Source organism: Hibiscus syriacus, unplaced genomic scaffold (genome assembly GCF_006381635.1).
Source record: "Hibiscus syriacus cultivar Baekdansim isolate YM2019G1 unplaced genomic scaffold, ASM638163v2 tig00111851_pilon, whole genome shotgun sequence".
NCBI lineage: Eukaryota > Viridiplantae > Streptophyta > Magnoliopsida > Malvales > Malvaceae > Hibiscus > Hibiscus syriacus.
Genome location: NW_024063203.1, coordinates 212,426 through 236,245, shown reverse-complemented (window position 1 = coordinate 236,245; position 23,820 = coordinate 212,426). Strand labels below are relative to the sequence as shown.

Below are 23,820 nucleotides of genomic sequence, written 5' to 3'. Positions count from 1 at the left end.
AATTTAGTCTTTCTATCATTTAAATTTAAAAATTTAAGATTAGTTGTTACACTATTAATTTTTTTTAAAATATCCCTTAATGAATTTAACATAAAATTTTTAAAAGGTATTACTAATTGAATTTGAGTTTTTGTGAAAAACAGAGTGATTAGATTTTTAAAAACAAAACCAGGAGGATGAAATTTCAAATATAATAATAGTACAGGAAGTGTAGCACAATTTAACCTTACAAAAATGACGGTAAGAAAAATGTACCATTACAAGTCAGGATTACCAAATCTACTTGTCAGCTCTGCTTTATTTTTGCTTGTATTTTTATGTTATGATGATGATGATGATGATGATGAGAAAACCGAGGCCTTGATCACTACTCTTTCCCTCTTCCACTCATTGTCGGTCACAAATTCCTTGTCGAAATCCAAAACCCAAACCCTAAAAAATAACACTATGTTTCTTATCGATTGGTTCTACGGCGTTCTTGCCTCCCTCGGCCTCTGGCAGAAAGAGGCTAAGATCCTCTTTCTCGGCCTCGATAATGCCGGTAAAACCACCTTGCTCCATATGTTGAAAGACGAGGTTCGTTCTTTTATTCCCATTTTAAGCATTTTTCCCGTTTCTCTCCGATCATCCAATTATGTTTTTTCACCAACAATTTTACTTGGAAGTTTATAACTTTGGATCCTGTCCATCTCTTTGTTTGTCTAAATTTTTAGGTTATTATGATTGTTTCAGTGCTAGAGATTAAAGTTAAACCCTTTTAATCCTTCGATTTTCTTTAACTTTTGAATGGAAAAATGGGTAATTAGCGATGTTGATCAAGTAGTGAACTGTTTCCAGAGATTGGTTCAGCATCAGCCAACTCAGTACCCCACATCGGAAGAACTCAGTATTGGGAAAATTAAGTTCAAAGCTTTCGACTTGGGTGGTCATCAGATTGCTCGCAGAGTCTGGAAAGATTACTATGCTAAGGTAAACCAATAGCTCAAACTAATGCCCCTTTCTTTTGCCTTGACATTTGTTTGGTTTTTGGTTCAATGATCATTCTTGTTTCGTGCTTATTAGTTTCGGCGATACGAGGTTAGCTGAAATCTTTGTTATTGTAATTCATCTCTAATGGTGTTGCAATCTTAATTGGCCAATTATGTGTTATGATGGTTTAAAGGTTTAAGGTTTCTATTGACTATTTGACTCTTCTTGTTCACTTTTCGATTTTGTTACATTTTTTGGCAATAGATGTTGTACTCGAATACCTCGCAATTGACGTCGTTTGATGATTAGATAAGTTGCAATGATTCATATATGGTTGGGATTTTGTTTTCACGAGTCATCATGACTGATATGTGATTTTCTTTTGGGTTTATTTGAATTGTTCTGTTTTCATGCCATCTAAACAAACTTCCGGTTTAATATTTTCTTCTTGGAATTTCAAATGAATGTTTAGATAACCGAAATGTCTTTGAGTTCATATGTTTCGCTCCTGATTTTGGGCCTGATCAATCTTCATTGAGCTTCTTAACGGATTTCTTTATGGTCATGAATTTTCAGTGACTTTAGTCTGCTGTAAATAGTTGCCCTTCTTTTCATTCTTAAACTATATCTTCAATGTATTTCATTTTGGGAAGATGGCCAAGTGTGCTCTGTGCCGCTGTAGCATTCTTCTACTTTATAGCTAGCTGTTGCTTGAAATGGAGTGGATTTTTCGAAACCAGATAGTACGAAAAACACAGAAATGATAAATTCTCTGTGAAGCATGGGATGGTTTTCTTTCCCTATTCCCAATCCTACATTTTCCAGTACTGCCTGGTTTTTGAATGTTGTGGTCTATAATTGCCAGTTGGAATGCTAAGGTTGTATCGTGAAGTATTTGTAGGTGGTTTGCTATCAGTATGATCAATGCTTTCAAGCGACATTCTCCGGATACAATTGGGTTCAAATGGTGTTTTTACTACATCCCGTCGATGCTACCTTTTCACTTTGATTTGTTTTCTACCGTGCGTGTTTGTCATTATTGTTGCTCGTTAGATGCAATGGGCTGTCCGGTCTTGACTGAATACTGTGAACTGTGTGTTTTCTGGGTTCAGGTGGATGCTGTGGTGTACCTGGTAGATGCCTATGATAAAGAGAGGTTTGCAGAATCAAGGAAGGAACTCGACGCACTTCTTTCGGATGAGTCCCTCGCCAATGTGCCGTTTCTTATTCTAGGAAACAAGATCGATATACCGTATGCCGCCTCAGAGGACGAGTTACGTTACCATCTCGGGCTCACAAACTTTACCACCGGCAAGGGCAAAGTAAACCTAGCCGACTCAAATGTCCGTCCGCTAGAGGTGTTTATGTGCAGCATTGTCCGCAAAATGGGATACGGCGATGGCTTCAAATGGATGTCTCAGTATATCAAGTAAGGTAACGATCCAAGAAACGTGTTCGGATGTCCCAAACTCCGATTCCATCTCATCACGCCGGACTTGAGGAAAAATTCATCAAACTGTTTGAACCAGTCCCTTAGTGGGTTTGTAAGTTTGATGTATTCTGTTTCACAAAAAAAAAAACTCGATGTATGCTGGTTTTGGATCTGTAAAATCTACTTGTGGCAGCAAATCGATAGTATTGTAGTTTTGTCAATTAGCTTCCATATCATAACCACGTGTAAAAGTTATATTATTTTTAAGGGTTAAATACTCAATTCACCCCTTGTAATAAAGAAAAATCAATTTAGCCCACAAACCAAATCCATTGGTATCTAAGTTAATGCCGATACAATATTCGATGATAAGAATGTTGAATGTGACAAATAACTCTTTCATAACACGGATGAATAGATACGTGGTGCTCTATCATTGGCTGACATTGTCAACTTTTTTTTAATATGGTTAAATTTTTATTCATATTGGGACGAAATGATAATTTAAGTATCAAAGTGATGAAAATCAAATTTAGGTATATAAGAAAAATTGACCTAAGCTATTTTTTCGATTTTAGTGATTAAAATGTAAATACTCTAAAGGTCCAATGGAAATTAATATAATTTAGGGTAAATTATGTCAGCGGTCACTAATGTTTGAATAAGCTTTTCTTTTTCCTATTAGAGTTTCAAAAATAATAAATTGGTCACTAACATTATCGATTTGTAACAAAATGATCATTCTACCATTATCTTTGCTAAATTGATGATGTGGCAACGTAAAAATGGTTAATATTTAATTTTACTCCTAAACTACTACTAAAGTATCAAATAGGTCCTTTAACAATGATTGTATATCTAATTTACCTCAAAACTTTCTAATTTTCATTTTTTTCCAAATACCCTATCGCCTCCACCAGGGCCGTGGCTAGGTTGTTGGAGGTCCTGTGCAAATTCTTGTAAAGGGGCCCTTAGATCTCGAACTTATTTTTCTGAAATAATAAACGACTAATTCCATTAACTTAAAAAACAGGGGCTCACTTGCATTGTTTTTCTCAAAAATAATTTTACTTGTTAACAAGATTCAAACTTAGGATCAACAAAGCCATGAGCCCAATGTTCTAACCACCACTCTATACCTATTTTTCTACTTCTTAATGACAACAACCGATAGATATACTCTATTTCGGGACTCCTATTTTTTGAGGTCCTGCACTATCGCGCACTATGCGCTGGCTCATCCACACCCCTGGCCTCCACTATATTCGAACTACCTCCCTTACAAAACGATACCCAAATAATGAAAGCTGGAGAAAATTTGATACCGAGCATTGATGACTATAGAATACCTTGGATCAATCACAAATCGTATCGCTACTCGTCTTTCCTCCAATCTTTTTAAAGCATCACTTGTCAAAACCAGAACGTTGCGGATAAAGCAAAGTTTCTATTATAAAGTTTTGTAACAATAGTAATGCAATAGTATGGTAGAAGAGAAATTAGAAAGCGCCAGGAATGAAAATTCTACAGAAGACCTAAATTCAAACTTTATAAGAAACCAACAACTCACCTTCTAGGCATCCAAGATCTTCTAAATTTATTTCGGTTCAAGTAACCACCAAATCCGGTATAAACTTCAATGTCTTTAATAGTATCAGATTTTCTCTTGTTTTAATCATTTGGGTGTCGTTTTGTAAGGGAGGTGGTGGGATGCTTAGAAAAAATAGAAATTAGAAAGCTTGTTCGAAGGCCTATATGATGTTTAAGCAGTAGTTTAGGGGTAAAACCATATATTAACCACTTTTTTAAAGTTTGTCACATCATCGGTTTAAGTAGATGACTGTGAAATGATCATTTTGCTATAAGTCGATAACATAATGGTCAATTTGTTACTTTTGAAACGTCAGTGAAAAAAACTAAAACCGACTCAAATATTAGTGATAGTTGGTGTAGTTTTCTCTACAATTTACACTAACAAATACAGTTAAAATCGGCCTTGTAAATAGTATTTTTTGTTTGGCAAGCCATGAACTAGGAATAAATATCGAAAACCAGAGAATAATCGAAGACGAAGCATCATTGATATCTAAAGAAGAAAACTAACGCAACGAAAATGGAGAAATCTCAGATATGGTTAGCCTTTAGAGCCATGATGTGCTTCTTATTGACATCAACAATGGCGGCCGAAGTCGTCGAACTAACCGAAGAAAGCTTCCACAAGGAAGTCGGTCAAGACAGAGGAGCTCTCGTCGAGTTCTATGCACCTTGGTAACGATTTTCTATCGCCTCGCTTCCTCTCTCGTTTTCTCGTTAGATCTTACATTCAGCAATTGAAATGAAAATGTGTTCGATTTTCTCTTATCGTTTTCCTTGTTTGAATTCTCCTGCCTCTGATTTTGAAGCTTCTGTAAGTCTTTTTTAGAAAGAAGGGTTTGAATTTAGAAAGACATTAGATCGCAATTCTCAACGTAATCGTTTTCTCGATTCACAGGTGTGGACACTGTCAGAAGATAGCTCCCGAATATGAGAAGCTTGCGCAGAATTTTAAGAATGCTAAATCCGTTTTGATTGGAAAGGTTATCAATCTATAATTACATGAATATGATGAAGTTTTCTTTCTATTTCTATTGATCGGAAAGGTTAGCAGTTAATTATTAAACAGGTTTTGTTGTTCGAATATGAATTATCATTGATCAGTGAATTTCGTTTCCGATATGAACTGTGAAAATTATGCTATATTGAAAGATTTTGTTGATGTGGTATAGTTGGACTGTGATGAGCATAAGAGTCTATGCATCAAATATGGTGTTGAAGGCTACCCAACTGTTCAATGGTTCCCTAAAGGCTCTCTGGAACCTAAAAGGTGAGTCTAATTTAACTTGTGGAAGTAGAAATTGGAAAGTTTTGATCTTGTTTTTGTGCTTTTGTAATTGGTTTCAACATTTTATTTAGAACATTGCTCTTACTGCATCAAAACTGTTTTCTCTAGATATGAAGGACACCCAACTGCTGAAGCCCTTACCGAGTTTGTGAATATTGAAGGAGGTAACATGAGTCGTTTCGCTTTTCGGAAGTTCCTTTTTTATGTTGCTTAATCTGTGAAATTCTGCCTTGATTTCTTTCTCTTGTGTGTTTCTGAGGTGACTAGACTAGCTGAAAGTACATTAATGCACAAAGGTGAAAACCCACTAGGATTCTGCTAAGCTCATGTATCGTTTTGCAGGGACCAATGTGAAGATAGCTGCTGTGCCATCCAGCGTTGTAGTGCTAAATGCTGATAATTTTGATGAGGTTGTCCTTGATGAGACCAAAGACGTGTTGGTTGAGTTTTATGCTCCTTGGTAAGCGTTTGGTTTATTTTCCTCATGCACGTAACAATTTTTGCTGGTGAAATTCTTTTGCTTCAATTTTTTCTACTGAATGTGTTTTAACTTTTTCCTGCTAGGTGTGGCCATTGCAAAATCCTTGCCCCTGTAAGCATCTATATCTTTGCTTAATAGAGTTGGCTGAAGCAGTAAACTATTCTAAGTACCCTTTGTATTTTTTGTCTGTATAGACCTATGAAAAGGTAGCGACGGCATTTAAAATGGAAGAAGATGTAATAATAGCTAATCTAGATGCCGATAAACACAAGGATTTAACTGAAAAGTAAGTGTAAATTAGCCAATAAGTTGGGGTTTCTTTTATAAAAGGGAGGGATTCTGTTGATGCATATTAAGCAGTATTCATTATGAGTGCAGGTACGAAGTAACCGGATTTCCGACATTGAAATTCTTTCTCAAGGGCAACAAAACTGGTGAAGATTACAATGGTGAAAGAGATTTGGATTCTTTTGTTGCTTTCATCAATAAAATATGTGGCACCAATCGTGATGCAAATGGGCAGTTAAATTCAAAGGTTAGTAGTAGCTCACGGTATACATTGTTTACATCATGTTTGTCATCACCAATTCTTCTGTATGACATTGACTCTTCTCCCCTTGTCTTTATTTAGGCTGGTATTTTGTCAAGTTTGGATCCATTGGTTAAGGAGTTCGTGGCTGCTGCCGGCGGTGAGAAGCAAGCAGCCTTTTCAAAGATCGAAAAGGAAGTCGAGAAGCTTAAGGGTTCCGATTGGAGGTATTTAATTGGTTTCTTTAATATTCATCTCCTAAAGAAAATTTCTTGTCAATTCCTACTTTGTTTAAAGTTCTTTATGTTATGAGCTTACTACTCTATTTTGGCGATTGTCAGGTATGGAAAGATATACTTGAAAGCTGCTAAAAAATGTCTGGAGAAGAAAGATGCCGATTATCCAAAGAAGGAAATTGAACGTCTGCAACTCATTCTTCACAAGGTAAGGGATGTTCTTGAAATCCAAATTAATTTAAGCTTCTCTGGTGCGACAGTCACAACTTTACGTCTCTTCCATTGCTACGATGTTTTATGTAATGTTGTTTCGAATCTATATTTTTCTTTGACTATATGTATTAGAAGGGATAGATGTAGAATTTCATGCCGGGGTTATGTTAGAAATTTGGAGGTATAAAATTACATAATTTCATAATGTATAATTAAATTGTCGTTAGAAAATATAAAAAATATCTAAATTATATAAAAATTTGAAATTTCTGGAAGTGAGACCGCTCTTCTGTTACCCTCAGTTCATCCCTACGTGTTAGAAACTCATGGCATGCAAGCACAAATTCGGGCATCGGTACGAATAATAATCCGATAACCCTATACGAGTCGGATTAACATGGGACATACTTGATGCCCACCTTTTAGGGTAGTCAAGAAGCAATTTAACTTCACAAACCATGTTTGTTTTTATTTTCGTTATATGCTATAATAATGAGTTTTATGTCTTTGGTGACAGTCAATAAGCCCCTCAAAAGCTGATGAATTCACTTTCAAGAAGAACATCTTATCAACCTTTGCTTGAACTGATTCGATGAAATTTCAACCACGTTTTTTCGAGGATCGGGTTTGTCGAAAATCGCCGGGATGCACTCCAGTTCCAATTTGTGAGGCATGGAACTTTTTGGGAAAGCAAATGGCTTAGGACAAGCTAGAACAGTGATTTAATTCGGGTTTTTTTTTTTCCGGGGCTAATTTTTGTTGTTCCTAGGTCGAGGCTTGAATGATGAAGTCCTCCGTGATTGAGAGAATTAAATAAACCATTTACCGTGCCTTCTAAAACGAACCACGGCACAAGGCTATGCAAGTATTTAGACAATTTGAGACGCATACGAACTTCTTCCTTTTCCTTGATTCACAATTTCGATCATTTTAGATCGTTATAAACAAAGCACAAGCGGAACGCATTTAACAAGCTGTTATATCGAGGAGTTAATTATATAATAAGTTCCTAAACTATGATTCTTACTATAAATTGATATTTGAATCTTTTAACATTTTAATTTCATCCCCAAACAATGACTCATTCTAAATTGGTCTCGAACTTTCAAGCATTCAACATTCATTGCCGAACTATAACGGTCATTCTAAATTAGTCTCCAAAATTATGAATGTTCCAATAATTTCCCCCAAAATCATTCAAAAGTCTGGGGATGAATTTAGAATGCTCAAAATGTTAGGAACTGATTTGGGATGTGAATCGTAATTTGAGGATAAATTTCAAAGTTTAAGGACTAATTTAAAATTTGAGTCATAATTTAAGGATGTGCAATATAATTAACTCTATCAAGTTTTTAAAATCCACTTAAGTATTTAGACAAAAAAATTCTAGATTGTTACTAATTTCATCTGTTTGCAGTGAGTAAAATTCGACTCAACCTGAAAAATTGATTTTTTTTTTACTAAATTCAAGAAATTTTGAGTTGTAATTCACAAACTCGACTCGAATTAACTTCGAGTTATGACTTCATAAACTCGACTCGATTTGAAAAAAAATACGTTCTAATAGAATTATAAAATGTAACTCGAAATTTTTAGTAATGAGTATATTGATTTTCAAATTTGTACGAGTCCCTAAAATATGAAGAAATATACATATATTGTATATAATTATAAAAAAAATTCATTTAAGTTGAAATCAAATAATATCATAATAATATTTCAAGTCAACTTCGATTCGTAAAATAAGAATCGAAAACTTGAATAACATTCGACTCGATCGAATGTTCACCCCTAGCACCAACACTAAAAGTATAAGGGTTAGACTATTCAATTATGAAATACAGGGACTAAATTTCACTCTAGAATGAAAGTACAAGGACTTGTGCAGAAAAGTTAATGTTTTCCGTGAATGAAGCTTGGATACTGAGAATTAATATGAGATTTTGAAATTAATTTGCAATATTGTAACAGCTGCGCCTATTGTCGAATCGGTAGACCAACGATTATCGGTTCAACCGGTGGAACTGTTTATATAAGTAAAACATCTTAAAATTCACAAATAGAAATCCATAATATGCTCCAGCAATCTAATTCTTGCAATGGAGATATGTTCAGAACTAGGTCGGAACCAGCTTTGATCGATCAAAGTATCTAATGCTCGGATTCATCCCCTTTCGAATTCATGCTCGGCAGCACTCCGCAAGATTTCTCTCGACTAAATTCAGGATCGGAGCTACCCGAGGAAGAACACTCCTCGATCTGATATTCCCGATCATCAACTACGGACTTCATAAATGAGCACGGTCGTTCCTCAATCTCAATGTTAGGCACACCCTCTTGGTCTGATCCAAATGGCAATTCAAATGACGGCTGACCGGAAGGCTATGTTCTCATCTGTACAGATCGCAAGAGTGCTGCCCTCCTTAAGTCAGCAGAATGGCAAATACCGCTCGGTGAAGATGGGTACCGACCCTCTGCATCCGAGCCTCTTTGACGAGTCTGTGAACAAGCAACAGCACCGAGCTTCCCATGCGAAGGGTACGGACAAGTTGGAGGAGTTGAACAGAAGCCATTCAGTGGTCTTTGATATCTATATGGGGAAACGGGACTTGTAGGTGCACTGTCGGAATGGGATAAACGTGTGTTCATAGGCACCTCACAAAATCTCGACTCATCTGAATCTTCCAACATCGGTGAATATTGACACGAAAGTTCATCCCTTGGAAAGATAAAAGGCTGATGATTTTTCAAAGATGCAAAAACTGCATCATATCAATATGAAAATGTAGAAACAAACACTAAACTGCCGAGATATTGCATATGTAGAAAACCAAAATAGAGTAAATCAATGTAAATGCCATACTACTCCCCTACAATCGCCCGTGGTTGACTCGGTTCACTCAACACACCGATACGTCTGTCAATAAAAGTAACAACAATTTGAAACTTAATCCCACTTATCCTCTTATAAAATGCGATCATATTTATAAAAAAAACAACTGAAAAACGAGACCTTCAGTCGATGCAAACCAATTATCCAATTTATGAAAAGAATCTAAAAGAATATGGAGCAAATAACAGCAATTGGAACATCAAGCAATCATAAACGATTGTCCATCGATACAGAGTCAGCAGCCGATAACAGCTATTGTAATATGGAACAACAATACATGATTGAGTCGATCAATACCGAAATCCAACCGCAGCCAAGAACAGCTATATTCATGCCATTCACTATGCCGATATCGATAAGTATACATATATAAGCCTATGTAGCTCACATTTAGTAGCTTAACTAGTAAAATACTTGTTGATTGAGCTCCAAGGCAACAACTAACCTGGTATAGAACATACCGTCGGACCTAGCCAGAGATTCCATAAGATTGTCAGGAAGTGAGTAATATGAATGCCAATGAGGTAGCTATGGATCACATATAGATCATTTTATATCGACAATGCATCAAATATTACAAGAGATCGTAATCTTTGTTTCGGATCTTTGAAAATTTCTTAGGTTATTGCTAATCGAGCAGCTGAGATTCTGGGGCATAAACGTGGTGAAAAGTTTGTACATCCGAATGACCATGTTAACAAATCTCAGTCTTCTAACGACACATTTCCAACCGTAAGTACAACTTAACCCATCTATGTCATTGATTTCTTACTTTCTAAATTATGTATTTAAACCAAAAAATGGATGTCCCTTGTTCCCATATGTAATAGGGTAAATGGGAGTTAAGATAGTAGGTTGCCCCCAATATCAGGTTGAGAGCAGTTTCCGTAGAAACCTCCAAATTATGAAATGTCCTCCGTGAGACTCGATCCCACGACCTCAAGGTTAAAACTGAGCTGGATAGTCATCTCATTATGTATTTAAACCAACTTGATCAATTAATTTCAAAAATTAAAAGTCTTTCTTTATTATTTAAATTTAATCCAATCCCAATCAATTTAAAAAGTCAAAAGTCTCCTTTTTATTACTTTGGCCCTACCTTCGCCCATTAAAATCACCACTCAAGTTCATGATTCACGGTGGAGGGGGCTTCTTTCTTTCTCCTTTCTTTAAAACTTCTTTTTCTTTTTCTAAATGAACGATTGGAAATCAATTTTGATTTTTACAAGTAATGTGAATTAAATCGATGATGTAAATTCAAATTTAAATGATATTTTTAATTATTTTATTTATGATTCAGTCGATAATATAAACTCAGATTCATTGTCATATAATCGGATTAAGATAAAAATTATTCAAAGATGAGTTGTATTAGATGGAGGGTTTGATTGGTTAAAATAAACAAATGAATAGGGCATGAAATTGACAACTTTGCATTGGTGGGTACCTATTTTGTCATTATACAATTAAAAAAATAGTTGATGTTGTGTCCTTAGCATGTTATGTCTTTGTTGTATGTATCATCTAACATGTCATGTCTCATAATGCCTATTTATTTACAGGTAATGCACATTGCAGCAGCAATGGAAATAAACTCAAGATTATTACCTGAGTTGAAGAATTTGCATTCCACTATGCAATCAAAGGTTTTGCACGTGCTTCTTAACCCTACTTTATGATTTTAAATCAGAGTATTAAACGTTTATACATGTGGATCTCACATCCTCTTATATTTACGGTGAACGTCACTGTCGAAAGTTTGAGAATTATCATTGAACAGATATTGTATTGTACTTACCCATATTAATAAAGAAAAATATGGGTTTAAAGAGAAAGGACCGTAATGACAGATTTATTGAAGTTCAAGAGTCATTATAATATTATTTCATTTAGGAATTTAGAGCACGGCATGTTGGCGCATGGCATTTTCACCAAATACACTTCGTGGACTCGACGTTTTCCAATAATCGCCATGTCAAATGCTCGTTTTCTGTCTGGCCTTGTAGTTTTTTAACAATGCCTCCTTTTGGTTTTTGGTTTGATAAAATCATTTTGTAACCCTTAAAGTTGGAAGACTTTTAATTAATAAAATGGTAAACTGTTCTTTAATCTCTTAATTTAACAAAAATATTCTTTGATTCCAAAATAATTTAGGGACTTAAAAGCAAAAGAAAAACATAATCTGGGACTTATTTATTTATTTATTTTGGGCAGTCTAATGAATTCAAAGACATTGTTAAAATCGGTCGCACCCACACTCAAGATGCGACGCCTTTGACTCTTGGACAAGAGTTTAGTGGATATGTTACACAGGCAAGTTCTTTATCCACCACTTCCTTTTATCTAATTTAGGATGAAATTTGATTATATATATATTTAATTGAATTATTTTATTTTGAATCGAGTGGAATTTAAATAAAAATGTTAAAAACATGCAATTTAGTATTTGTTTTGTGGTTGGGTTGCAGGTAAAGTATGGAATCGATAGGGTTTCGGCCACCTTGCCTCGACTGTATCAGCTTGCACAAGGTGGCACTGCCGTGGGAACAGGTTTAAATACAAAGAAAGGGTACGTTTTCTTCGTGTTTTAACGTCGGTCGGAGTCGAGATACGATCTATTTTTTCGACGAGTCTGATTTATGTTAAAATTAAAATTCGTGTATCATATTTTATGTCGAATAAAATTTATTTCGAGAGCGTGTAATGTTAAAAAATGATCTCAGGTTTGATGTGAAGATAGCTGCTGCAGTAGCCGAGGAAACAAAGTTGCCATTCGTCACAGCAGAAAATAAGTTCGAAGCTTTGGTTAATTCTCTCAACTTTCTCTTTATTCGATACATTTTTAAACACGAAAACTTTCGAATACATTTTCTCTCGAATTCGAATAACATATATGAAATTTTTATTTCATTTTAATAACCAGGCCGCACATGACGCCTTTGTTGAAGCTAGTGGAGCTTTGAATACTTTAGCTGCATCATTCATGAAGATTGCAAATGACATTCGTTTCTTGGGAAGGTTTTATAATTATTTTTTTCCTTATTTTTATTTTCTTTTTTGTTATTTAGCAATATTGTTCTCATGGTTTCACCATGTTTTCTTGTCCAGTGGTCCTCGATGTGGGCTTGGTGAGCTTATTCTTCCCGAAAATGAGCCTGGCAGCAGTATCATGCCTGTAAAATTCTCGTCTTATCTTATCTATCGATTTATTTATACGAATACGGATATGATACGATACGAATAAAATTATTCATGAAATTTAATATTTTTTTCAGGGAAAGGTGAATCCTACACAATGTGAGGCTCTTACTATGGTCTGCGCCCAGGTTATGGGCAACCATGTGGCTATCACAGTGGGTGGATCAAATGGCCACTTTGAACTCAATGTGTTCAAGCCATTGATGGCTAATGCACTCTTACATGTACGTAATTTGTTCTTTTCTTGCAACTTTCACGTATCCGACAAGCGTTTCCGTCGTATCGGAACCGTGTTCGTTGCGGGTACTTGTCTGGAATTAGGATCTAAGTGTTGTTTTCTTTGGTATCAGTCAATACGGTTGCTGGGTGATGCGGCTGCTTCCTTCGAGAAGAACTGTGTGAAGGGAATCCAAGCTAATAAGGAAAGGATTTCGAAATTACTGCATGAGGTCTGTAATCTCTTCGTGTTCGACTCATTATCGTCCCTATATTTTATACCATTCAATCGATTCCGAAGCTAACCATGATCATGTGTCGTTGGCTTGTGACAATTTGCAGTCTCTAATGCTTGTGACATCCTTGAACCCTGTAAGTCTTCATCTTTGTTTCATTGTCTTGATTTTGGATGTTTTCACTTTGAATCGAGTGTATATGGAAAAGTGTTGTCGAGCGTTGAGACCTTTTGAGTATATCGAAGTCTTTGAAATTCTGTATCTTTTAGAATTCCTCAAAGCCTCCGAAACTCTATATTCTTTGAGAGGACAGCTACATCCCCTTAACGTGATTATATGAAGTACAATCTAATATCTGACAATCATCATATCTATATATCTATTTATCCCGTGAGTGTATCATCTAATTAACCCCGACACTAACACTAAGAGGCCATTTATAAGTCACCGTGAATGGTTGTAGAGAAGACTTGGACTCTCTCTTTCTCGATTTCTCTTCCTACCCTATATATCATTTCTTTCTATTTATTAGATCAATCGAGACAATAATTCTTCACCCAAATTAAAAAGAGTAAACCGTCAACAGTTGTTGTAATGTTATTATTGTCGTCAACATAACTAATAGTGGAATCTTGGTTTTTTCTTTCAGAAAATCGGTTATGACAATGCTGCAACAGTTGCCAAGACAGCACACAGGGAAGGCTGCTCCTTGAAGGTCATGTTTGATCTTCACTATCATTTTTCATGCAAATATTATTAGTGAAATCCGATCTGAGACTGTGTTTTGGTTCGTCTTTGTAGGCGGCAACGGCCAAGCTGGGTCTGCTGACAGAAGAAGAATTTGATTGTCTTGTGGTGCCGGAAAAAATGATTGGTCCATCTGATTAAGGACCAGATTTTAATTATGTACTCAAACAAGCTATTATTCGGTATCCACTCATTTGATAACTCCAGTTTAATTCCCCAATAATTAAGTGAAATTTGATATTTTCAGTTCATGAGTCCATTTTTTTAATAATTTAGGGTAATACAAGACAATATATGTTCGAAGATAGCTCTTAACATTTTAATATTAAACACTCACACTCCTAATATTTATGGTGTTCGAGCTCGAGTTCCCAAGAATAAAAATAATTCTTTTACTACATAAACGACTTAATCCGTGCTCATGAGTTCATATCAAATACAATACAAAACGTCCCTTTAAAAATAACTCAGGAGCCCATATTGCGGTTTACACTATATCAAAAATACATCGAGTCCATATAGACACCGACCATAGGGACATTTATGTGTACCTAACTTTTTCGATAAATTATCATTTCTGGATTTTAATGTCAAAATTTTATAATTTTGATATTTTAAATTGACAAATATATTTTATAGGCCTTAGTTTTCATTTGAAGGTGTGATGTCATAAAATTTAAATTATTATTATTATTATTATTATATAATTTGAGATCATAATCTTGATAAATAACTTTACACATTAATAGTAACTTTTAGTTCGTCTATTATCAATTAAAAATTAATTGTTCGAGTATATTATATATAATAATTTTGATCGATCTTTTATCACTGAAGTCACTTCATGAGTTCATTATATATGTTATATTTATATAATCCAACAAAAAAATGATTAAATTATTTATAAAATTAATTTTGTGTTCTTTAATTCTTTTCCTATCGAAAGAGAGAAAGATAAACATTCGACACAATCTTTAAGATGTTAGTCATATTATTTTCTTGTCAAAATAAATGTTTCATATTTTATGTTATAATAATTTTCAAATCATTTATTAAAAAAATGGTTATCAGAAGTTGATAACTTTTTTAATGTTCTTTGCAATTTTTTTGTAACAAGTTTAATACTACAAGCGAGATGAAAGTACTTTGACACTAATTAATTTCATTTTTGTATAAATAAATCATCACAATCAAAATGTTTTTGGATAAAATTTTGAGACTTAATTTTTTAGGGTAAAGTATATAAATAGTCACCAAACTTTTAGGGTATTATCATTTTGGTCACCCAACTTTTAAAACTTGCAATACAATCATCAAACTTTTAGTTCATTTTCATTTTGGTCCTTGTCGTTATCTCTCGTTAGTTTTTGATGATGCGACACTTAATCCCGTTAACACATTCATGATTCTTTTTTTTTTCCTTTTACCCATGAAATCTAACATGATGAATGTAATACTCCAAATTTTAACTAGTGACTAAAATGTAAGTTTTTAAAGTTTGAGGGTTAAAGTATAAACTTTGTAAAAGTTTAGGGACTAAAAATATAATTTTCAAAAGTTATATATTTTAGCCTATAAATAAACTGATTGGCCTAAAACAAGGATTTTTGTGGGAATCATATTTTCAGTATGAGATTTGTGCTAAAAGTTATAAAGCAATAAACTTCGACATTGAAATCAGATAATCAGATCGAACCAAATTTTTACAAAAAATTAAAGGATGTTAGAAAATGGTTGGAAATATTATTTCCATGTTTTATATTAAAGAATTTTGGCTTAAAACAATGTAATTTTTCAGATTTGATTGAACAGTGGAAAATTAGTGACTAAAATGCAATTTTCAAAAATTACATGGCCAAAGTGAAAATTCAAATCCAAGGTGATTCATCTTTGACTAAGGAATATTTTATTGGAAGAAAATGCAATGACATTTGGTAATTATCAAGGTTCATTAATGGTATTTTTGGAATTTCTCATTAATTGAATTTTAAGTTCAATTAAATTAACTTTATGCCAAGTGTATTATATATTAAATACTAGAATTATCAAGATAATTAAGCATTTTCAGCCATTTTTTCACCTTAGGTCGAAAGTTCAAGGGTTTCCAGGGTAAGGATTTTATTTTGATTTTTAAAGCTACATGATTAGTATTTGGATTAAGTTGTGAAATATAAAATTATTCTACATGAAATTCTCTATCATTTGGCACTAATATTTCATGGTGGAGATGATTGTGTGTTGAGATTAAAAATTAGGGTTTATGTAGGGTTTTGAAAGATTGATGAAGAACTTTTATGTTTTTGAGGTTGGAGATTAATTTTAAGACATGTATGATGATTAATTTGATGTGTACATGTTTGTATACCATTTGGCCTAATTAGGTTTTTTTGGAAATGTTGGATTTTTTTATGTAGTTTGATGTTGTTATGGCTAGAATAGCATGAATTTAATAATAAATAAGTTGAACTCATGCTTGAAATTGAATGAAAAGTTCACCCTAAGTACATAGTGATATTCGACCAATTGGGGAAAAATTAGGGGGGAAAATTGAAAATTTTCCTATAGTCTAGAATTAATATTAAAAGTGTTATATGTGACTTGGAGATCAATTTGGATCCTTGAGTTAGTAAAATGGTTAATATACAAGTTTTGAGAATTGTGGGATATTATTGTAAGAATGTAATAATTGAAGGGTTAATGCTGATTTTCGATAGTCGAAAATACTGGAAATTTAAGTTGGAAAGTTTTTTGGAACCAAATTGCAAATTGGATAAAATTTGAGGGTGGGATTCGAAAAGTCTCAATATTATGGGGATTTGATTTTAAGATTATTAAATATGGAAGTATCATTTGAGTAAATTATTGTAATGCTAGAAATTTATTTAGTATGCTAATTTTTTGGTTTAATTCTTAAGTTGAGATTTAATTTCAAGTTTATCAAGTTGTGTGGTTGAATTTGGAAAGTCTAAGAAAGTTTAGGATGAAATTGCAAGCTTTTGAATGTTGAAGTGTTGATTTGAATATTTTATTGAGGTGTTGGAAATTTTATGTGATCAATGTGAAATGATCATAATGGTGAAAGGTCATTATGGATTAAATAGGAAAATTGATATGAATTCTAAAAAGAATTCATAATTAGTGATTGGATTATGAAATTAGTAAAAGTTGAAGAGTTGAAGTGAAACGAAATATTCATGGAATTTAAGGAATATTTTGGGAAGTTTGAAATTACGATCGATGTTCGATTTAAGTTTTATATAAATTTAAGTATCGAATTTATTTTTATCGAATTTTATATTTAAGTTTAGATTATGTTAGTTCGATACTAACGAATAGTTTGAATATTCTATGTGATTATATGGTGTCGACAGTAAATTTAGTGATTCAAGTAGCTTGAAAGGGTAAGAAAAAGTGTTGGATCGAGAAGATCATCGTGGAGAATATTTCATGGCGAGGCAAATGTGAGTGCATTTCAATTGTATATATGTTTCGACCAAACATTGGCTTGCGATGAGCCAGTGTCATAGTTACGTTAAGAAGTGACTTAGTGTTATGTGAAGTATGATTCAAGTTTATATGTTTATTTAGTAAACTAATAGACCTAGTGAATAAATCATGGACACTAGTTGGTAAAATCTGCCTATAAATTATGTTTTGAACAGTAAGTTTAGAAAATCATCAAAAATTCTACAAAAATGATTAGAGGATGAATCTCATACTATTAGATTCTTCTATTAGTCCAGTTTCTTTTAGAACAAATAGAAACTGATTTCTAGGAGTATACAAAAATATATAAAATTTTAATCAGTGATAGGTCAAAAAACAAGACATCAGATTCTATCCAAAACAACTTTTGTCAATCAACTTTGAAAATCTGCTATAAATTGTACAACTTTGAATCTAGTGCAAACTGTCAGAATATAAAATATCAATAAATTGTGTAGTGAAAGTAATTTTTAAAGCTTGATGAGACTTATATTTGATTTACAAGTTAATTGTTCAAATGAGTCTAGTTTATTTATTTAATTACTCTTATCAATGATGATTTGCGATAAGTTAACCTCATTTTATTTTCCAGTATGATTTATAAATTTTCAGTATGGAATATTTCTATAATATTTTTCATCAAGTTTTATGAATGATTTTGGGTATGAATTGCCCAAGTATTATATTTATGATGTTGAATTCTAAATGTTTACAGTTATTAGACATTTCACAGTTATTATATGATTTTCAGTTATCAGATATTTACAGTTATCAGATGATTTTCAGTTATCAAATGTTTACAGTTATCAGATCTTTTTACAGTTATCAGACGTAGATTAATAAATGATTCTATGATAATAAATATAAGCCCATTGTATGTTCCATTGAGAGTCGTAGACACATTTAGAATGTTATTAAATGAAACATATACCTTTTAAGTTTATGGGCTTGATTATGGCATGCTCAATTTGGCTAGTTAGATAAAAATCCCTAAGGGAAAAAACTGGTGAAACATTTGTCTTTATGATCCATTGTTTGGCCTTGAATATCAAGATCTAATTTTTACTCAAATATGCAAATTTCAAATTTCCAACAAATTTCAACAACAAATCACCATAAAATAATACTATTTTGATACGATAAACATGCAAGGAAACAATAACTAAATTTCACACACTAAATTATTCATGAAATCCAACAATGCATTTTCTTTTTCACCATTAAAATGGCAAGAAGTTGCATTTTTTTCTCTTTAGAATTGCAAAAAGAAAAAAACAACCTCAACGTCTCATAAACCTTATCCATAGAATGAATCAAAACCCCAAAAACTCATCTTCAATTTCCAAAAAGCATCTCGTCATTCTTCTAAATGTCCACACAATAAAGGGGAAAAGCTCCCAAAGATTAAAAATAAAAATTTTAAATCAAAGGGTAATAAAATTAACCATAAGAGAACATACCATATTTAAGATAGCTTGAGAAGAAGAAGAAGGGGTTGACGGTATTAGATTCAACAATTACTTCTCCATGTCCAGAGAAAATGCCTTTGGAGAAGAAGAAAAGATAACCTGGAGAAGAAGAAGGGGAGTTAACAGGAGTTAAGTGTCACGTCAGCAAAAACTAACGGGAGGTAACGACAGAGACCAAAATGAAAACGAACTAAAAGTTTGATGATTGTATTGAAAGTTTCAAAAGTTGGGTGATCAAAATGCAAGTTTCCTAAAAGATTAGGGACTATTTATATACTTTACCCTTTTTTATTTTGATTAAAAGGTGAAACGAATAGACATAAATCAAAATTGATTAATAGAATTACTGTAAATTCTTAAAATCGAAATATTTAGAATTTGAAATTATTTGATTTTTTAAAATAAAATAATTTTTCACGTTAATTATATACATATAATAAAGAAATTGAAGTTACGCCTAATGCCTACAGCTGGTAGCAGTACAAAATATCGTTAGGAATTTTGGTGGTAGTACTTCAAAGGAGGAAAAAAATTAATTAATTAACGTCCGAAATCATCATGCTAATTTGTTAAGTTTTTTAATTATTAAAAATTAAAAAATAAATTTTAATTATAATATATTATTTTATTTAGTATTCTCATTATTAAAAGTTGTAAAATGATCATCTGACTATTTATATGTTTCAAACTCGTATTTTTTATTAAAAAATTGACGGCTCATTTGAGCTTAACATTAACATGTTGATTGAGATATGATAAAATCTGGTTCTATAACCATTTAAATTGTATTTTATGGATCGACTATCAATTTATATCATATTGTGGAATCAGTGCTTGAAACATTATGTTATTTAGTTAGTGCTGAAAGCAACGATATTACCAATTGATATTATTAAACTATGATTTTATAATATTTTAGTAGGTTAATATTAAACTCAGACGTCCGTCAAATTTTTAACAAAAAAAATAGACTAGTTTGAAATATATAAATAATTAAATAATTATTTTTTAACTTAATAATCGAAAGATTCAATGAAATAACATCCTATAATCAAAAGATTCAACGAAACAATATATTATAAACTATAATCAAAAGATATTTTATAACATTCAAAGTCGGTGACAGTACCCTATCCAACATTTTTAAATTAAAGTGGTAAAAGAGTTGGAATTGTACTTGAATGCTTCAAAGGAGGTAAGAACGGGCATAAATAAATAAAAGCACGAAATCTATGGGCGCCAGTTTCACCTACCAAGTGTGAGAACCGAAACAAAAATCGTAGGTGACGTGTCAAGGTCAAAGTTTTAAGACAAGGCATGAGATTCTTCAGACAAGACAAAGATGGTACGATGAAAACCGTAACCGCAAAACCACCGGCGGCGCCGCAGCTTCCCCAACTTAGATTAGATTTTATGATTGTAAACCTCACCTTTACCGACATCTCGGCCCAACTCACCCATTTTGGGACCCACTTCATTGCCGGCGTTCTTTACAAGTAACATTCTTCCTCTTCGTTCCTATAATTTTATGGGTAAATCGTACAATTCCTCGCTGAATTATAATTTTTTTTATTTTATTCATCGTATTTTTATTTTTTATAATTTATTCATTGAATTTTTAAATTATTTCTAATTTGACCATTTTGAATTATTTTATTATTATTTGTATATAATGTGATATTTATTATTACTATTTAATATAAAATAAAAATAAAAGATGATCCGACACAATCGCTGGCCACCATTGGCCGACATATATGGCGGTCATTCGGTCCCAAAATTTATGGGTCACTTCGCCTCAACATCGCGAGTCCGGATCTGACCTCCGTTTTGTTATAACTTGCTTCGAAGTCCATGACTTATAGATTGAAAGTGATGAAGTCAAAACGTTTCAGTTGATATTCATCGATCGTGGGACATTTTTTAAGTGAAACAACCATCGGATTTGAACTCAGGAGTTGAGACAAATGAATATATAAAATTTGAGACCGAACGTCCACCATCTATGACGGTCGACAGTGATATCCGACCACCTTTTGTTATTATTTTATGTTTTCGATTATTTTATATTAAATAATATAAAACATCATATCATGCCAAACTAATAATAAAATAATTCAGAATAAACAAAATAGAAGTATTTTGAAATTTTGGTGAGTAAATTAAAAATACGATAAACAAAATAGGAGATAGAGTATAACTCAACGAGGAATTATGTAATTTATCATAATTTTATAAAGAATACGAAATATAATTATCTTTGAAATTTTAACTAATTCAATATCTTCATAATTAATCGCAAACTACTTAAAATTCGACTAATACAATTCAATCAACATAATATAAATGACAATGATGTAATCAAATAAAATAATATTTTGATACATTCTTTTATATATTTTATTAAAGATAATATCAATTGACACAAATAAATATTTTTGAAATAGGGATATTTTTTTTACGATTTACACCGCCCAAAAAGTTTGGAACAGGTGAAAAAAAACTAATTAATTAAAATTAAGTATTAATTTTTTTTTTATTTCACAAATTCAAAGACAATCAAACATATGCGAGAGTTAAAAAGCAGTTCATCTTCTCCTAATTCATATAACATTAAGGAAAAAAAGGAAAACCATACAAAGAAAGTAAAACCAAAGCCGTCCCGTCATATTGTCAGTGACGCCGGAGGAAAAGCGACGGCGCTGTTATCATCATCGACAAAGCTCCAAAGTTCACCGAAAACACTCTCCGGCTGAGCCATGGCATTTTGGGTCGACGGTTCTCCTCCCAGATATGGGATCTCATACAGTTTCATGTAATTCTCGTACGCCATTAGTTCCTCCGATAGTTTCTGTACTTGGTTTTCTTCTTCAACCCCGAACACGGCCTTATTCACTGCCTCTTCTTGTTCGGCCTTCACCGGAAGGTAACATGAATTCATCGTGTTTTGATCGCTAGACCCTGATTTTTCCTCTTCAGATATGACAATCGGGTCGGTCGAGAATTCGCCAAGTTCGTTCCAGTCACAATGGAATCCATTGTCGCTGAGATTATTGCTTTGGGCGGGATTCCAGGCAGTGTTTGAGTTGTTATATTGCGTGGAGAAAGCGTCGTCTTCGTTGGGGAAATTGACTTTGGCTTTCTTACCGCGGATTTTACGAGCTTCTCTATCGTAGGCGCGGGCTGCTTCCTCGGCGGTGCTGAAAGTGCCGAGCCAAACACGAACCCCTTTTCTGGGGTCGCGAATCTCCGCCGCCCATTTGCCCCATGGACGCTGCCGTATGCCCCGGTACAGGTTTTTTCTCTGCCGTTTCACCTTCGTCTCCACTCGCGCACCACCTGTTCGTAAAAATGTTCAAAACAAAAATCAGAAACAAGATGGTTGACTAAACTTCTGAAAATGAAACAACTAGTACCCGAGGAGGATTGGGGTCGGGGTCTTTTAAATAGACAGACCGAATCATCACTGTAGGATTGACTCTGATCAGAGCTAAAGCCATCGATGTTAGCCAAAGGAGAGTTGGGCCAGAAATCGGAAGCAGCCACACGGTGGCCGCCTTTCCGAGTGACGAATTCAGCGATGATATCACCACCACACATTTTCTTTGAAATCAGATCAAGTAGTTTGGATCTTGGAAAAGCTTAATGGAAATGATAAGGAAAAGGAAATTTAGAAGGGTTTAAGGGATGGGGAAGAGAATGACCATGGTGGGTGGTTTAAGTAGGGAGAGGCAAATAGAATACAGCCAACACAAGCTGGGGTGTGGAACTTTCCTCACCCTTTTACCCACACCTACAAAAATTACGGCTCGAGAGTCGAATTCGTTTAATTTTGTTTTAATTTAATTTTATAAAAAATATATATTTATATATTTATATCAAATCAAATTAAAAAGTGTATAATATTTGAGTTAAATTTGAATCAATAAAAGATCTAATTAGAATTTATATTCATCCCTTAACTTTGATTCAATTCGAAATAAATCCGAGTATTTACATTTTTACAATCATTTATGGAAAAGTATTATCCATTAATTCCATTGCAATTGGTGTGTTAATGAAGAAAGTAAGTGGACAAGAAATGGGTACTAGCCAATGAACTACACGCCGAATGTGTTTAGGTCTTAACCGGTGGGCGTATAGTGATTGACTTGATCATTAGTCAATTAATCAATCTCTTTGGTGGGTCATTATGTTTATAAATTAACTCCAAGTTGAAAAATTGTAGTTATAATACTTTTTAGCCCATAAACAAGTTGGACGTTCATCAAACCGTTTGTGAACCATTCGACAGGAAGTTCGTTTATTTATTAAACGAATGAAAATAAACTAGATTTCATGTTCATTTAACTAAAGGAACGAACATGAATAAAGGGTTTGTTCGTTTATTTACATTCGTGAACGTTCGGTAATCCGTTCATTTATGTTCGTTCATTAATATTCAGCTCAATATCTAGACCTTTTGAAATATTAAGATCTAATAAATTTTAACCTTAAATCCATTAATATTTTAAAACATAATTAATTTTAAACTCAAATAAATTAAAAAAAATACAAATCCTAAAATTATTTGGAAATAAAAGAATTCTTCTCAAATATAAACTCAATTAATTAAAAAAAATACAAATCCTAAAATTATTTGGAAAAAAAAGAATTCTTCTCAAATATAAACTCAATTAATTCCATGTTGTTTATTTGTGTTCGCTTATCATTTAACCAACGAACATGAACAAGACAAATTTTTTAATGAATGAACACGAACAAAAAATTTCGTTCATTTAATTGTTTATGTTCGTTTGTTTATTCGGTTAGAATTCAACGAACAAACATGAAT

General features: G+C 33.1%; 4 protein-coding genes and 1 pseudogene across 5 annotated transcripts; 3 read left to right on the top strand and 2 right to left on the bottom strand.

Moving 5' to 3' along the window:
* Positions 1 to 219: 219 nt before the first annotated feature.
* LOC120172414 (GTP-binding protein SAR1A-like) lies at positions 220 to 15,771 on the top strand. 2 transcript variants are annotated; one of them, XM_039179870.1, is made up of 4 exons: positions 220 to 576; positions 838 to 969; positions 2,082 to 2,403; positions 15,759 to 15,771. In XM_039179870.1, the coding sequence occupies exons 1-3, from the start codon at positions 235 to 237 to the stop codon at positions 2,400 to 2,402; spliced, it is 795 nt and encodes a 264-aa protein (XP_039035801.1). In that variant the 5' UTR covers positions 220 to 234; the 3' UTR covers position 2,403; positions 15,759 to 15,771. The 2 variants fall into 2 exon arrangements, with proteins under 2 accessions (XP_039035801.1, XP_039035800.1); XM_039179869.1 differs by lacking the exon at positions 15,759 to 15,771 and having other exon boundaries at positions 2,082 to 2,687.
* LOC120172413 (ethylene-responsive transcription factor ERF073-like) lies at positions 4,488 to 22,678 on the bottom strand. The gene is made up of 3 exons (XM_039179868.1): positions 22,403 to 22,678; positions 21,625 to 22,325; positions 4,488 to 4,500 (listed from the first exon to the last, which is right to left on the bottom strand). The coding sequence occupies exons 1-2, from the start codon at positions 22,584 to 22,586 to the stop codon at positions 21,652 to 21,654; spliced, it is 858 nt and encodes a 285-aa protein (XP_039035799.1). The 5' UTR covers positions 22,587 to 22,678; the 3' UTR covers positions 4,488 to 4,500; positions 21,625 to 21,651.
* Positions 4,515 to 7,324, top strand: LOC120172411 (protein disulfide-isomerase like 2-1-like). The gene is made up of 11 exons (XM_039179866.1): positions 4,515 to 4,669; positions 4,893 to 4,977; positions 5,167 to 5,264; positions 5,391 to 5,446; positions 5,625 to 5,742; positions 5,847 to 5,874; positions 5,958 to 6,049; positions 6,142 to 6,298; positions 6,395 to 6,519; positions 6,634 to 6,736; positions 7,259 to 7,324. The coding sequence occupies exons 1-11, from the start codon at positions 4,515 to 4,517 to the stop codon at positions 7,322 to 7,324; spliced, it is 1,083 nt and encodes a 360-aa protein (XP_039035797.1).
* On the bottom strand, positions 8,760 to 10,743 carry LOC120172516 (annotated as a pseudogene).
* On the top strand, positions 11,194 to 16,264 carry LOC120172412 (fumarate hydratase 1, mitochondrial-like). Its single transcript, XM_039179867.1, has 12 exons — positions 11,194 to 11,280; positions 11,849 to 11,947; positions 12,103 to 12,203; positions 12,358 to 12,439; positions 12,558 to 12,652; positions 12,743 to 12,809; positions 12,910 to 13,056; positions 13,183 to 13,281; positions 13,391 to 13,420; positions 13,934 to 13,999; positions 14,086 to 14,190; positions 16,259 to 16,264. The coding sequence occupies exons 1-11, from the start codon at positions 11,200 to 11,202 to the stop codon at positions 14,170 to 14,172; spliced, it is 954 nt and encodes a 317-aa protein (XP_039035798.1). The 5' UTR covers positions 11,194 to 11,199; the 3' UTR covers positions 14,173 to 14,190; positions 16,259 to 16,264.
* Positions 22,679 to 23,820: the final 1,142 nt, after the last annotated feature.

Coding starts and splice junctions, on each gene's coding strand:
- LOC120172411 (XM_039179866.1), top strand. CDS start 4,515: ATGGAGAAATCTCAGATATGGTTAGCCTTTAGAGCCATGATGTGCTTC. Junction 4,978..5,166: donor AATCCGTTTTGATTGGAAAG/GTTATCAATCTA, acceptor GATGTGGTATAG/TTGGACTGTGATGAGCATAA. Junction 6,050..6,141: donor CACAAGGATTTAACTGAAAA/GTAAGTGTAAAT, acceptor TTATGAGTGCAG/GTACGAAGTAACCGGATTTC.
- LOC120172414 (XM_039179870.1), top strand. CDS start 235: ATGACGGTAAGAAAAATGTACCATTACAAGTCAGGATTACCAAATCTA. Junction 577..837: donor TCCATATGTTGAAAGACGAG/GTTCGTTCTTTT, acceptor AACTGTTTCCAG/AGATTGGTTCAGCATCAGCC. Junction 970..2,081: donor GGAAAGATTACTATGCTAAG/GTAAACCAATAG, acceptor TTCTGGGTTCAG/GTGGATGCTGTGGTGTACCT.
- LOC120172412 (XM_039179867.1), top strand. CDS start 11,200: ATGCACATTGCAGCAGCAATGGAAATAAACTCAAGATTATTACCTGAG. Junction 12,204..12,357: donor GGTTTAAATACAAAGAAAGG/GTACGTTTTCTT, acceptor AAATGATCTCAG/GTTTGATGTGAAGATAGCTG. Junction 13,057..13,182: donor TGGCTAATGCACTCTTACAT/GTACGTAATTTG, acceptor CTTTGGTATCAG/TCAATACGGTTGCTGGGTGA.
- LOC120172413 (XM_039179868.1), bottom strand. CDS start 22,586: ATGTGTGGTGGTGATATCATCGCTGAATTCGTCACTCGGAAAGGCGGC. Junction 22,326..22,402: donor CCGACCCCAATCCTCCTCGG/GTACTAGTTGTT, acceptor TTTTACGAACAG/GTGGTGCGCGAGTGGAGACG.